This window comes from Cervus canadensis, chromosome 21, assembly GCF_019320065.1.
Source record: "Cervus canadensis isolate Bull #8, Minnesota chromosome 21, ASM1932006v1, whole genome shotgun sequence".
NCBI lineage: Eukaryota > Metazoa > Chordata > Mammalia > Artiodactyla > Cervidae > Cervus > Cervus canadensis.
The window spans coordinates 15,150,514-15,165,226 of NC_057406.1; the positions used below are offsets into that span (position 1 = coordinate 15,150,514).

General features: G+C 48.0%; 1 protein-coding gene across 1 annotated transcript in view; it reads right to left on the reverse strand.

Moving 5' to 3' along the window:
- The window catches only part of VWF (von Willebrand factor), a 129,836-nt gene that overhangs the window by 23,642 nt on the left and 91,481 nt on the right, over positions 1–14,713 (reverse strand). Inside the window, exons 35-38 of the mRNA XM_043440090.1 lie at positions 11,687–11,907; positions 10,141–10,333; positions 9,613–9,954; positions 6,351–6,550 (exon numbers count right to left, since the gene is read on the reverse strand). Of these exons, the coding sequence (XP_043296025.1) occupies positions 6,351–6,550; positions 9,613–9,954; positions 10,141–10,333; positions 11,687–11,907 (956 nt within the window). The remainder of the gene's footprint in view (positions 1–6,350; positions 6,551–9,612; positions 9,955–10,140; positions 10,334–11,686; positions 11,908–14,713) is intronic.

Consider the following 14,713-nt stretch of genomic DNA (forward strand, 5'->3'; position numbering starts at 1 on the left):
CTACTCACTTAATCCTCATTTAATCCTCACCGAAGCCCCACGGCCGGGACATCCTTACTGTCATCCCCACTCGTCCAAGGAGACAGCAGAGGCACCTGCCCGGGTGACATCGTCACAGCGTGGAGCTGGGATCTGGACCCAGAATCCACTTTTCAACCCTGTGCTCAGCTGCCTCCCAATAATGTGCGTGCATGCTCAGTCGCTCAGTTGTGTCCAATTCTGTGCGACCCTTTGGACTATAGCCTGCTGGGCTCCTCTATCTATGGGATTTTTCAGGCAAGAATACTGGGGTGGGCTGCCATTTCCTCTTCCAGGGGATCTTCCCGACCCAGGGATCAAATCTGCATCTCTTACATTGCCCGCATTGCAGATAGATTCTTCACTGCTGAGCCATTGGGGAAGGCCCTTTCCCAGGAACAAGTAGCATGAAACGTGTTCAAGATAATTCTCCAAAGGTTCCACACTGACTCATTGAATGTGCCTTCTGATAACCTTGTCCGGTGAGGATGACCATCGTCTACACTGACAGGGGTGACACTGAGGCACAGACCAGGAGCTTGACCAGGTGAACTCAGCATCCTAGCCCTGGACACCACGTGCTCTCTCTCCAGACCACAACCTCCAAGCTCAGCTGGCCCGCTGCAGGGCTGGGGGAGTGATGAGCACTAGATACTCTGTCCCAGCCCTCGAATGACTGACGGTCAAGCCAAGGAGATAGGACTCACCCATGAAAAGTTGAATGAGATCTCTCAATTGTGATGCATTCACATCACAGAATCCTACTCAGCCATAAAAACAAACAATGGAACACAAAGCAGCATGGATGGATCTCAAGAATATTCTGCTGAGTGCAAGAAGCCAGGCAAAAGAGGAGTAAATATTGCATGAGTCCATTTATATAAAATTCCAGAAAATATCAACGAATCTACAGTGACAGAAAGCAGACCAGTCCAGCGGTTTCCTGGGGATGAGAGGTGAGGGGTACGGGTGTATTAAAAAGGAGGCTCGGGAAACTTTTGGAGGTGATGGGAATGTCATTATTTTGATTATGATGACGGCTTTACAGGTGCAGGTGCTTGTCAAAACTCATCACACTGTGCGTTTACCTTTGGTGCTGCTAACTGTCTGGGAACTCTCAATAGAGCTGATTTTTAAAATAAAAAATCCAAGAGCCTCAGGAGTGCAGAAAGAAGAGTTCACTAGGATTGGGGGCTCCAGAGAGGTCTCACCTCCTGGGGGTCTGTCCACTGTGGATGACTCTGCTTACCTTGGAGGACAAGGTGCAGCCCTGAGGCTTTGTGAGCAGGTCCTGCCTCAAAGGGAAGCAGCCTCAAAGTTCAACAGAGGCCAGCCTGGTGCTGGCGAGCAGGCGCAGAGGGCAGGACGAGGACCAGGAGGCAGAACAGAGGCTGCAGTGGCCAAGTGCCAGCTTCTCCCTGGGGCTGTGAAGACCCGGGGAGGGGCAGAGGGCGCTGACCTCAGAGGCCTGGGACACAGGATATGGGAGGCTAGGCAGGGTGGGGGGCGGGGAGGGGGACTCACGTCTCCCTGGGCCTCTCTCTGTCCAGGCTCTTCCTGCTCTTTTACACTGATGGTGATGCCAAGAAAACCGTAAATTGAGGGATATTTAGAAATTTATGTAACAAAAGTGATAAGAAAGGAAATTATATAGAGAGATGATCTTATTTGCAAAACAGAGATGCAGAAACAGATGTAGAGAAGAAATGTGTGGACACCAAAGGGGGAAAGGGGATGGGATGAATTGGGAGACTGGGATTGACCTATATACACTATATAAAATAGATATCCGGTGAGAACTACTATATAGCACAGGGAACTCTACTCAATGCTCTGTGGTGACCTAAATGGGAAAGAAATCCAAAAAACAGGGTTTTATATGCGCATGTACAGCTGATTCACTCTGCCGTATAGGAGAAAATGTGCTATGTTGGGCTTAGTTGCTCAGTTGGGTCTGACTCTCTGCGACCCCGTGGACTATAGACCGCCAGGCTCCTCTGTCCATGGGGATTCTCCAGGCAAGAAGACTGGAGAGGGTTGCCATGCCCTCCTCCAAGGGACCTTCCCATTCCAAAGGATCGAACCCAGGTCTCCCACAATCCAGGTGGATTCTTTACCGTTTGAGCCACCAGGAAGCCCACAGTTGAAACTAACACACATCGTAAAGCAACTTTTGCAGTTTAGTCGCTAAGTCACGTCTGACTCTTTGTGACCCAGTGGACTGTAGCCCACCAGGCTCCTCTGTCCATGGGGTTTCCCAGGCAAGAATACTGGAGTGGGTAGCCATTCCCTTCTGCAGGGGATCCTCCCGACCCAGGGAGCGAACCCTGAGTCTCCTGCACAGGCAGGCAGATTCTTTACCACTGAGCCACCAGGGAAGCCCACAAAAGAAGCAACTATACTCCAATAAAAATGAATTAAAAATAAAAGAAAGGAGATAGATATTTACATATTAGTTTTTTTCTCTTTTTAAAAATGAACTCCAGACAGCTAAAATTTAAGAATGAGTAATACAACTTTCCAACTCTCCTGGGCAACATCATAATAGATGACCAAAATCAGTGTTAAACTGCTTTTCCAGGGATTTCCATTGTCCCAGGAAGCTCCTCAGGCCAGAGAATCTATGGCTCCTGAGAAAGCCCTTTTAGGCCTCAAAGGCTGAGCTTCGAAAAGGCCCTGGGGCCACACACCTGGAGGGTTATGCAGCCAACTGGCCAGCAGAGGGCACTCCTGCATCAGGACAAGCCGACTCCCGATGACTCAGGTGGCCGGCAGCCCTATCTCGGTCCCCAGGTTCCAGAGCTGGTATAGGACTGTTACCTGGACAGAACAGGTCAGCCAGATGGCTGGAGTTAAAGATTAAACAAAGATGACAGAAGAACGGCCTGCAGAGAGTACAGCAAGGGGAAACGGAAGTCTTCAGAACCCAGGGACTCAGCAAGTCACAAGCACCGTCCACCCTGGCCAGGATTTGAGGAAAGATGCAAATGAACTAACACCAGACATCAGGGAGGGAACCGGGCCCAGGGCAGACCGACAAGGTGATGCAGGCAGTCCTAGAGGGGCTAGAGCAGTGCTTGCCCAGCACAGTGGGGTGGGGGGAACCCCAAAACTGATGGGAGGGCAGCCCATGTACGGGGGCCCTGGATTCCTCCAGTGTGCGTGTGTGTGAGTGTGTGTGTGTGAGAGTGTGTGTGTGAGTGTGTGTGTGTGTGTGTGTGTGTGTGAGTGTGTGTGTCTGTGTGTCTGTGCTTAGTCATGTCCAACCCTTTGCGACCCCACGGACTATAGCCCTCCAGGCTCCTCTGTCCACAGGATTTCTCCGGAGCCCGCTATAAAGGCAGAGTGCATTTGTAACATGAACAAGAGCTATGGAAACTGGTAAATATTTTGCCCTTCCGACATTAGCACGAGGGATTTCTACCCTGAATTATTTCCCCAAAGAAAAGTTTTCTAGGCTTTAGTTTTCAGTTTAAAGAAAATTCGTTTAATGGGAATGTTCTTCATATTAGATTTTTATTCTTTCTCTGCTATGAGAGTAATGACATTGCAGGAGGCTGGATAATTTTTTTTATCCGTTTAAACTATATTTTCCGAAATAACTAACACTGGCTGTGTTCCCTCCATAGTGTTTTATTAACTGATTCTATGTTGCTTGGTTTTAAAACATAAGACTGTTCCTACATCAAAGTGCCACACTGTTTGAACTCCCTCTCCATATGACTTGGATACATATTCCAATGTGCTGGACGGAAGGGTCGGGAGCAGTGAAAAGGGGAAATAGGCTCAGAGAGAAGGAGTAGGGAAGGAGCTGGGAACCCTAAGATAAAATTCACAAGCCTCCTGATTTCAGGATCCTATAGACATCTGACTCATGGAGCCAGAAAAACAAATTTGACATTCCTTCCAATCCCAGGATGCCAAGGAAGGGAGTAGAGATCATTTCTGCCTCCCTCTGAGAATATCTGCCACCAACAGCAAAGCCAGCCTGAAATGACCACTGGGTGTCAGCTCCCTCTGGCAATGGTACATGTCGTCTGTGCCCAGTAGGAGCCTAGGACCATGCAAGTCAGGGAGAGCAATGTAAGGTTTTGTCAACTCTGGGGGAATATCCAGGGAGATCCTCTGGAGAAGAGAATGACAACCCACTCCAGTATTGCCTGGAGGACTCCATGGACAGAGGAGCCTGGTGGGCTACCATCCATGGGATCACAAAGAGTTGGACATGACTGAGCAATGAACACTTTCACTTATGGTACAGACAGTTACTTAATTTAGCAAGTTGAAATATGGCAGTAGAGAGTGGCTGGGCTTCCCTCTTGGTTTATCAACTACACTCTTGTTTAATGACTACAAAATGGGTTCAACTAGGATAAAACCCAACAACAAAACAGAGCCAATGGAACCATCCAAGTAATAGCCTAATGCGAACACGCTTACATGGACACCTGGTCAGCTCAGAGTTTAGCTCACTGTTCCAGTGAGATCTGTGGCAAGCCTAGGACATTAAGGGTTGACCTGGTGTAGTGAATAGGGTTTTTTAAATCACCACTTGCCATCTGAGCCACAGTTCCGTCATCCATTCAATGAGATGTGTAATAATTACCCTATGGAGTTTTGGGGGAGAATCAAGTGAAACTAAATACAGTTAAGTCATCAGCCAGGTTCCCTTAGTGATGAAGGTCTTCCCCAGTGATGATGGAGATGTTAGGCCTTGAGTGTGGCCCACAGTGATAGAACACATCCTCCTTCTCTAGAAGCCAAGTGAGCTCCCCTCTAGCACGCTCTGTGGTATTGCTGCCAGAATGAAGGGCAGGACCATTCCCATGGCCACAGATACACACTGCCCCAGGGACTACAATATACACATGGGTAACTCTGGAGTGAAGTGACTGCCATCCGAGGCCAAGGTGTTGGTAAATAGAGTTTTGGTAAATAAATCACCTTTCAAAATAAGGACTCCTAAAGGGCTAAAGGAACTGATGACTTGATGACTCAATGACTTCCAAGCAAATCAGCTTAAAGGAGACCTAGCCAAAGGGTAACTTCATATATTAGAAAGAGCAAGCTCTAGGGAGTCAGGCAGAGCTCCAGATATTGACTCCAGCTCCCAACCCATCACCTACAAACTGCATCCATGGGCAGGGGACCAAGTTCACTAAACTTTCATTTTCTCAAAGAGGTTTTGTGAGTATTTATAAGATGATGTAAGATAGCGAAGTGTGTTCTGTGGGACCCTAGTCCAAGGGATGCTGTACACACACACACACACACACACACACACATTGGATTAGCCAGAAAGTTCATTAGGGTTTTTTCATAACACCTTATGGAAAAACAGGAACGAACTTCTTGGCTAACCCAATACAATTCCATGGTCTAAGAAGTCTGAGAAGCAAAACCTTGCAATGGACATCAGCACATCAAAAGCTCTAAAGAATCCAGCAATAAAAAAACTGTCTAACTTGCTTAGCTAGTGTATTTTCATCCCCTCTTGACCACAGTTACTGTCAATACCCTCCCTGCAAAGCACATCTTGGAATGTTTAAATATGAATACAGAGTGCTTAGTACAATGCAAGGCACATGATATATCTTAAAAATGGTGAAAAGTGAAAAAGTGTTAAGTCATATCCAACTCTTTGTGACCCCATGGACTACAGCCTGCCAGGCTCCTCTGGCCATGGAATTCTCCAGGCAAGAATACTGGAGTGGATAGCCATTCCCTTCTCCAGGGGATCTTACTGACCTAGGGATCGAACCTGGGAGTCCTGCATTGGAGGCAGATTCTTTACCGTCTGAGCCATCAGGGAACCCTCTAATAATGGTAGACATCACTATATAAAATATTCTTTTCCCATCCCCTCCTAGGTTCCCAGCATTCTACTTACGTGAATATAATCAGAAAAAATAGTGCTAATAGGAACTTCCCTGGTGGTCCAATGGTAAAGACTTTGCCTTCCAATGCAAGGAGTGCAGGTTCAATTCCTGGTCAAGAAACTAAGACCCCACATGCCTTGTGGCCAAAAAAACAAACAGTAATGCAACAAATTCAATAAAGACATCAAAAAATGTTTTTTAAAAAATAGTACTAGTAGTAGTAATGGGTTGTTACACTCTGGTGTTTGATCACACAGCTAACCCACAATAGACTGAGGTTTGAACCAAGGTACGCCCGACTCCGAGTCTATGCCATGCTGCTTCCCCACCCCTCAGGGATACCTGGAATAGCTGAGCGCTGCTGCCAAGGTTGGAAGGGGCCAATCATGGATCAATGCTTCCCCCACTGAGCCAGGGAGAAGCAGCCCCCCTGGGAGGTGGGGGGGCTCCTACCTGGTGCCGGACGCCATCGTCACCAACGCACTGGGTGCAGGCCTCCTCGGGGACACAGCTGCCTTCCAGCATCACTTGGTGCGGGGGGCAGAAGCAGCCTTCCGAGGGGTGGTCCGCGCAGGAGCTCGAGTTGCCCTCACACTGCCGGGGGCAGCCACTCTCACAGTGGTTGTAGACCAGGGAGGGCGGGCAGGACACAGCTGCAGAGAGCGAAGGGGGCGATTCTCAGGGCCCAGAGCAACCAGAGGGGAGCAGGTACTGCTGATTCAAGGCGGCTGATCACCCGACAAGTTTGCTGGGATGGGAACCAGCCAGTTTCCACCAATTTTCATTCTCTCCATCTTCCATAGAAACAAGACTTTCAAGCGGGGCACATGACCACCCAGAATAAAGACTACACTTCCCAGCATCCTTTGCAACTAAGTGTCGTCACCTGACAACGCTGTGACCAATGAACTGTCAGAGCAAGTGTAGACTCTTAGGCAGCTTCTGGGAATCTTTTTTTGAAAGACGGCTGTGCCTCTGGCCCTTCTCCTTCCTTCCCTTCATCCTGCTGCTTGGAACCTGGGTGTAACAGCCAGAGCTCCATCTTAAAGCACGAGGAAAGAAGTGAACCCACGCGAGGACGGGGCAGAGAACTAGAACCCACTTTGAGACCCGGAAAGAGCTGAAGTCTCCCACCTCTTGTCAGCTGTGTGACAGAGAATTTTACTTCTTCCTCGCCTGCAGCCAAATTTAACCCCAACTGATGATGTGAACCTGTGATCCTTAGGAAGTTCTGTAGTTCTTTTTTGAATACAGGTATATTTAATGCTTTTAAAATTCTCTTCAACTTAAAAAAAAAGGGAATCCACAGCTATGGAGGGATGCCCTGGAAAAGAAGCTACAAAGTGACCCACTTCTCCCCTCCGGTCCTACCCAACCCCTTCCTCACATTTTCACGGTGCCAAGGCATGTGGTAGAGAAGATTCCAAGGATTTAGACTACCAAAGACTTTCCTCGAGCATGCGTGCTAAGTCACTTCAGTTATGTCCGATTCTTTGCAACCCCATGGACTGTAGCCTGCCAGGCTCCTCTGTCCGTGGGATTCGCCAGGCAAAATAGTGGAGTGGGTTGCCATGCTCTCCTCCAGGGCATCTTCCCCACCCAGGGATCCAACCTGCATCTCTTGCATCTCCTGCATTGGCAGGCAGGCTCTTTATCATTAGCACCACCTGGGAAGCCCAAATGCACAGCAAATTGCCAGGAGGTGTGACAATTAATCGGAGAAGACAATGGCACCCCACTCCAGTACTCTTGCCTGGAAAATCCCATGGACGGAGGAGCCTGGTAGGCTGCAGTCCATGGGGTCTCGAAGAGTGGGACATGACTGAGCGACTTCACTTTCACTTTTCACTTTTATGCATTGGAGAAGGAAATGGCAACCCACTCCAGTGTTCTTGCCTGGAGAATCCCAGGGATGGGGTCGCACAGAGTCGGACACGACTGAAGTGACTTAGCAGCAGTAGCAGCATGACAATTAATAAATAGAGAGTAACTCAGAAACTAACATTTTCCCCTTGATCTGCGGGCAGGTTGAAAGGAGGCAGTATCAGCCAGAGGGACTCATAAAACCAGAGCCCCAACACACCTAGGGGTTTGATAGGGACAGTGTAAAGGAACAAAGTAGGTGATGAAATAGTTAATCCCACTAGAGGACCAAAAGTGGGGAAAATATCAAAGACCCCTATAAGTTAATGATGACTCAGAAAGCAGGTTTGCTTAACCACAAAACCAAGCAGGTTTGCTTAGCAACGAAACCATGAGACAGAAACATGAGACATGTCCCCAAATAATAAAACAGTGGTGGCATAAGCCCCACATCCTGCCCAGTGAATTCAGTAAGTTTATGATCTCTGGGGCATGCTCTCTGCACCCATAAAAAACAACTTGTGGACCCAGCTTTACCAGGTAGGGACAAGAAAATCCTGCTCAACCTGGAGGAGGAGCTGATGCTAGAAGCAGGACGTCTACTCAAAAAGACAGGGAAGGTCTTCCCCCACCCCGCCTCCCCTCTTCTCCTTTGATTATAAAACTAGAGCCCAGTAAGTTCTTGGGGGTGGGGCACCCTCTTACCCACTTGCTTGTAAAACCTCACACGTGTCCTGTTCTAACAAATGACTTATCCATCACTTTGCCTCTCAGTGAATTCCTTCTGTGCTGAGACATAGAGGACTTAGTATAGGAGCTCTTCGGCGCCACCCGTGCCCCCCACCGCCCCCCCGCAAATGACACCAAACCATTTCAAGTCATCTAGTCCAACTATCATTTCAAGATGCAGAAGCTGAGGTCCAGAAATACTAAGGAAATAGCTGATCACCCAGATCACCTAGCTGGGGCTAGGATGCCCGAGTCCTCCAGCCCCAATTAAAGCTGAGACAGCATAATAATCATAAACTCAGAGACTCTGAGATGCTTGGACACATTCATTTCCTTAAAAAAAAAAAAAAAAAACAGTCAGGGATTACATTAGAAACTGAGGATGTTGAAGTTCAGTGTTATCAGTCCAGCACCCCCTGAGGGCAGGAGCCATATCTGATTCACTTTGGTATCCCCGACTTGTTAAATAATAAACATGTGCCAAGTCTAAGTAAGGAAGCTGACCGTGGGGAAGTATCCACACTAGCAATCCCATGGTATCTCTAATGAAGAAGCTTCTTGGTATTCGAATGGTAAAATTCCACTCACACTTCTAAATCCTGCTCAGGTGTGGCTTGCTCTGGGAGCCTTTGCTAAAGCCTGGTGCAAGTCCAAGTTCAAGGTGACTGCTTATTCTGTACTTTGCTTGGGCCTAGATGTGTCTTATTGTTGTTCAGTTGCTAAGTTGTGTCCAATTCTCTGTGACCCCATGGACTGCAGCATGTCAGGCTTCCCTGTCCTTCACTCTCTCCCGGAGTTTGCTCAAACTCATCATGTCCATTGAGTCGGTGATGCCATCCAATGTGTCTAATACATTAAAGTCACATGTGCAGGAACTGCAGAAATACTGACAGTAAGGACCATGCTTTCATTTACCTAGAAACTCATTACATAGAAATCCTATGTTCAAATTACCTGTATGTCTACCATCTTACTTGACCCTGAATGGAATCCTAGGGAACAGGAAAGGCACAGATTTTGATCTCCATGGCCCAGATTAAAAAAATAAGAGGTTTCAGAGAGGTTGAGCAGGCTCCCCATTCATCATTCTTCACAGCATTTGGGGGAGATTGTGGAGACTCACCACAGAAATCGGGGGTCCTCCAGTCGACACACACCCCCTTGGTCTGGCAGAGGTGGGCATAAGAGGCAATGGCTTCACACACTTGCTCCTGGTGGCAACTGTCCTGCTGGCACATGGCGTGAAATGTGGCCGGAGCAACGACCTTGTGGCACTCGGCAAACAGCTCAGAGAGGAGGACCTGGCAGCGGGAGCCCTGGGAGATGGGGCATGGCTCCTCGGGGCCCAGCGGGCACGTCTGCCCTGGCTGCTGCACTGTCCACTCCTGGACCAGTGTCTTCCAGTCCGCGGTGACCGTGCCATCCCTCAGCATGAAGTCATTGGCCCCGTTCTCATCACAGAACCCTAGAGAAACCAGGAGAGGTATGGTTGAGAGCCCAAAGCCAGCTCCTGATGCTGGAGGCTTGGTCATTCTCCAACTCTGCCAGCATCTGAGCCCACTACTGGACCCAGAAATGGCAGTAGCCAGGAGCCCTGAGATTAGAGCAAGGAGGGCATACATCTCAGGGAAGAGGCAGACGACAGTCTTACCACAGAGACCGTACGTCTTTGAGGCAGAGATCTTGGGGCTCAGCTGCAGCTGGAACTCGTTGTTTTGTGGGGTGAAGGCAAGGATGTGGCCCAGAAGCTTGAATCTGACCTCGAACATGATGGTACCATAGACTCTGACCTCCATGTCCCCACCTAGGTAAGGGACAGAGACCAGTCTCCCATTCACCATCACCTGTCCAAAGGAGAAAGGCCCCATCAGTAGTCATGGCAACAAGGAATCCTAGGATATCACTCGTAGTGTCTTTTCACAGTTCATGACAGTCCCTACACATTCATCCCACTCAACTCCACTGTTATTCACAAACTTGGGCACTGGCAGGCAGCTCTTCTCAGATAAAGGGGCTCTGCAGAGCTTGGCAGGAGAGTGGACTCTTACAAAACTGAACAGCCAGCCATGCATCTGGAACCCAAAAGCCCAGGGGTTAAGGGAAACCTTGAGTCCATCGGCACTCAACAGGGAAGACTGACTCCTCAAGACAGGCTGGGGAAGATGCCATTTTGCCAACTCACTGGCACCCTATCTCCAGGAGCATCTAATAGGAATACTTTAATCTTTATTTTATTTTGGTCACCAGATCTATGGAGGCCCCACAATATATCACATCAAACCTGTTAAAATATACTCACATCCCATGATGACTATAATTTTTGCTGTAAAAATTTTGGAAGGCTTTTTGTCCTTTTGAATTTTAAACATTTGGCTATGAGCTACTCATTTAATATATGACGAGCTGTGATTTTTTTTTTTCAGCAATCACTGTGCGTGTTCAAGAAGTCTTGCAAGAGGAGAAGGTCTAACCCTTAAGTTGCTTTCACGTAATGAAATATGTATGATTTCCAAACAAACATGTAAAGAAGTTGCATGATACAACCTCTTATAAACATGTAATCAAACATTTATTTTGATCAGTTTTTCAGTTTTCTTTTTTAGTTTTGGGGCCACACATTTTGCTTGGGCCCTAAATATTTTCAAAGGCTTTCATCTAGGCCCTAAATATTTTCCTTGAGAAGGTTGGCAGGCCCTAGCCTAGGTACAGGGCACAAAATGTCTGCTGGACAAACAGCCTGGTGTAAACCCCAAACTTCTACTAGTGCAAAAAACTGGCACCCCATTGACAATATAATGCTACTGAAATCAGACCCTCTCTGGGACTTCCCTGGTGGTCCAGTGGCTAAGACTCCATGCTCCCAGTGCAGGGATCCTAGGTTCGATCCCTGGTCAGGGAATTAAAATCCCACAACTAAAGATTCCTCATGCCACAACTAAGAGTTTGGCAAAGTCACATAAAGAAAGATTTCTTAAAAAAAGAAAGAAAATGGACCCTTTCTTCCAAATCTGGGCCCAGAACAACAAGAAATCACACCAGAAGGGAGATGCAATAAGCCCCTCCTACAAAGATGGCACCCTGCTAATCAGGCAGAAGGTCAAGTCTTCACACAGGAGCACCAGCTAAAACCAACTGCCACTGGGTCCATGTGGCTTCCCCAAGGGCCCTGCCTCAGGACCACGGAAAGCACCTCTTACCTCCATGTTGCTGCGGAGCTCAACCGAGAGGCCGTTCTGCTTCACTTCCACAGATTTCATGCAGGCCTGCCTCGCCCCGACACTGCAGAATCCATTATGGAGAATCACCTCCAAGTCCTGCTCCTTGTTGTGAAACAGAACGTATGAGCAGTTGCCGGTCAGCTTGAAATTCCGTCCATCAAAGGTCACGATGTGCCGAGTGGAGCTGCCTGTGCACACACCTGGGCAAGAAAGCAAAGGATGGGTGTGACCTGAGCGGACTCCCACCCGAGCAAAGAGGCAGCCGCATGCAGATAACCAGAGCTGAGAGCTGGTGGGCCTTTTGAAGCCATAGAGGCAAATTTCTTCCTTTTTACAGACTAGGAAACTGATTCTGAGAGGTAGAACAGCTTACCTGACCATTAAATATATTCCTAGGGAAGGTTTAGAAAGACAAGGATTCCATTAAAATGTGGCAAATTATAGAGCCATACTTCCAAAAAATGTAAACGTGCAAAGTTAATGCTCTCCTCCACAAGGATGTCTTGGCCCAGGAAACAAAGTGAGGTTCCAGCGGTGTTAGGACACGTTGAAACCACAACAAGCTAAGCAAACCATGAGCTCATGACCTCTCTGGAAAGGAAGGTCCCCTAAAGGCACACGTGTCTCTTCAGCTACCAAGTGACTAATGGTACACATGGCCACGTTGACATGATCCCTTAAGAGACCCTGCAAGAGAAATATTCCTGAAGCCAAAACAAACGGTGGGGTCTCGACACAACCTCGTCTGCCACTCGTTCATCCACACCATCAGCAAACTCTCAGGTTTCTATTAAAACCACTTGGGAAGACTAATCATCTTGCAACTATGTCAGATGATTCCATAAAAATCTCCCCAATGGACCACAGTCCATGAATAAAGGAAATCAGTCCTGAACATTCATTGGAAGGACTGATGCTGAAGCTCCAATACTTTGGCCACCTGATACAAAGAACTGACTCACTGGAAAAAACCCTGATCCTGGGAAAGACTGAAGGCAGGAGGAGACAGGGACAACAGAGGACGAGCTGGTTGGATGGCATCACCAACTCGATGGACAAGTAGCAAGTTCTGGGAGCTGGTGATGGACAGGGAAGCCTGGCGTGTTGCAGTCCATGAGGTCACAAAGAGTCGGACACAACTGAGTGATTTAACTGAACTGATGGACCATAGTCATACATGGTCTGAAAACTAATCTCAGAAACCTCAGTAAAGTTGGAAGTGAGCCTTCCAGACAAACCATGACTACGTCTATGGTGGTAGAGAAATGGAAACCAAGAACTGAGAGGCAGATCCAGGGGGTCAGCAAGGACTCACTAACACTACCCTTGCTCTCCGCCAGGCCCAGGAGACCTCCACAGCAAGAGTGACCCGTATACCAAGGCAGCACAGACCCTGGCAAATGATACACCATCGGTCAGGGCTGATCGGCTCCCAGATGCTCTTCTATTCAAAGTTCCCCACATCCTGAGCAGCCGGTCACATCCAAGCGACAGTCCTGAATGCTACCACCCCACTGACACCCACGCTGTAAGTGTTCCCAGACACTCCAGCTGGGGTACCGTAAAGCCTTTTTTTGGAAGAAAATATCTATCTGGTCTTAGTTGCCCCATATAGAATCTTTCAGTTGCAGCATGTGGGATCTAGTTCCCCAATCAGGGATCGAACCCAGGGCCCCTGCATTGGGAATATGGAGCCTGGGCCACTGGACCACCAGGGAAGTCCCTGTGGCCAAGTCTTGAGCAGTCCAGCCCCAGCTGCCGCAAGACCATAGTAAGTCCCAAGGTAAAGAAATGGCATTAAGTTGGCAGGTTAATGGGAGTGGCTTTGCCCACCTGGGACAAGCTGTTTCAGTGAAATGGTGTTAAGTTGGCAGGTTAGTGGGAGTGGCTTTGCCACCTAAATGACTTAACTTCTGTGATCCTCTCCTATTTGCTCTGCTCTCTTTAAACCAACAGGGCGAGGTCTGGGCATATCTTTCTATAGACTTCTGACACTGAGAACCATGTGAATGCCTCACAAACAGAAGGCAAACAAATGGAATCAGCTAGGATGGTGGAGAGGAAAATTCAAGATGGAACACAAACAGGTACAAAATCAAATGAATGGTAATGAATAATGGGAGTACACAGCAGGGAAGGGGAAAACTAACCTAAATAATTTTAGTGAAAAAATTTACTCTGTACCCAAAGTGAAAGTCGTTCAGGCGTGTCTGACACTTTGCGACCCCATGGACTATGGAATTCTCCAGGCCAGAATACTGGATTGGGTAGCCTTTCCCTTCTCCAGGGGATCTTCCCAACCCAGGGATCGAACCCAGGTCTCCCACATTGCAGGTGGATTCTTTACCAGCTGAGCTACCCCGGAAGCCCTGTACAAATGTATACTCTAGTTAGGATATTCAATTTTCATAAAGATATTGGTTAGCAATTCTGTTTTTGTGGGTTTTTTTTTTTTTTTTGGCTTCATGGCATGTAGGATTTTGATTCCCAACCAGGGATCGAACCCACACCCCCTGCATTGGAAGTGTGGCATTTTAACCACTGGACTGCCAGGGAACTTCCTTGGCAGCAAATCTGAAACTACTTCGTGTGTATTTTATATATGGTCTACAAAGGAATGAAGGCCCAGGGTTGCTCTAAAAGTGCTCAAGCTTCTATAAGGTAAGGAGGACACCTAAAGAGAGACAAAGAGAGAGCCTGTGTGAGGGTTTGAGTGCAAAAACAAATAAATAAAAATAACAAAACAAAGCAAACCGGAAGGATGGCAGGATGAAGCAGTGGGCAGGCAAAGAATATAGAACACACAACTGATATCAAAGGAAAATTCGGGAGAGCTGGCAAGAAAAAGCAGCTGCCTTAAACACTTCTCAGGCCAGAACACAGGGCCCTCCCACAGAAGCACCAGTCATGTTAAGAACTTGAGAATCCACTTTCAGCCCCACTCTCCCCAGGCTCAAAACTGGAGGGAGGCTGCCCACACCCCATCCCCAGAGGCAGGCGGTCCAC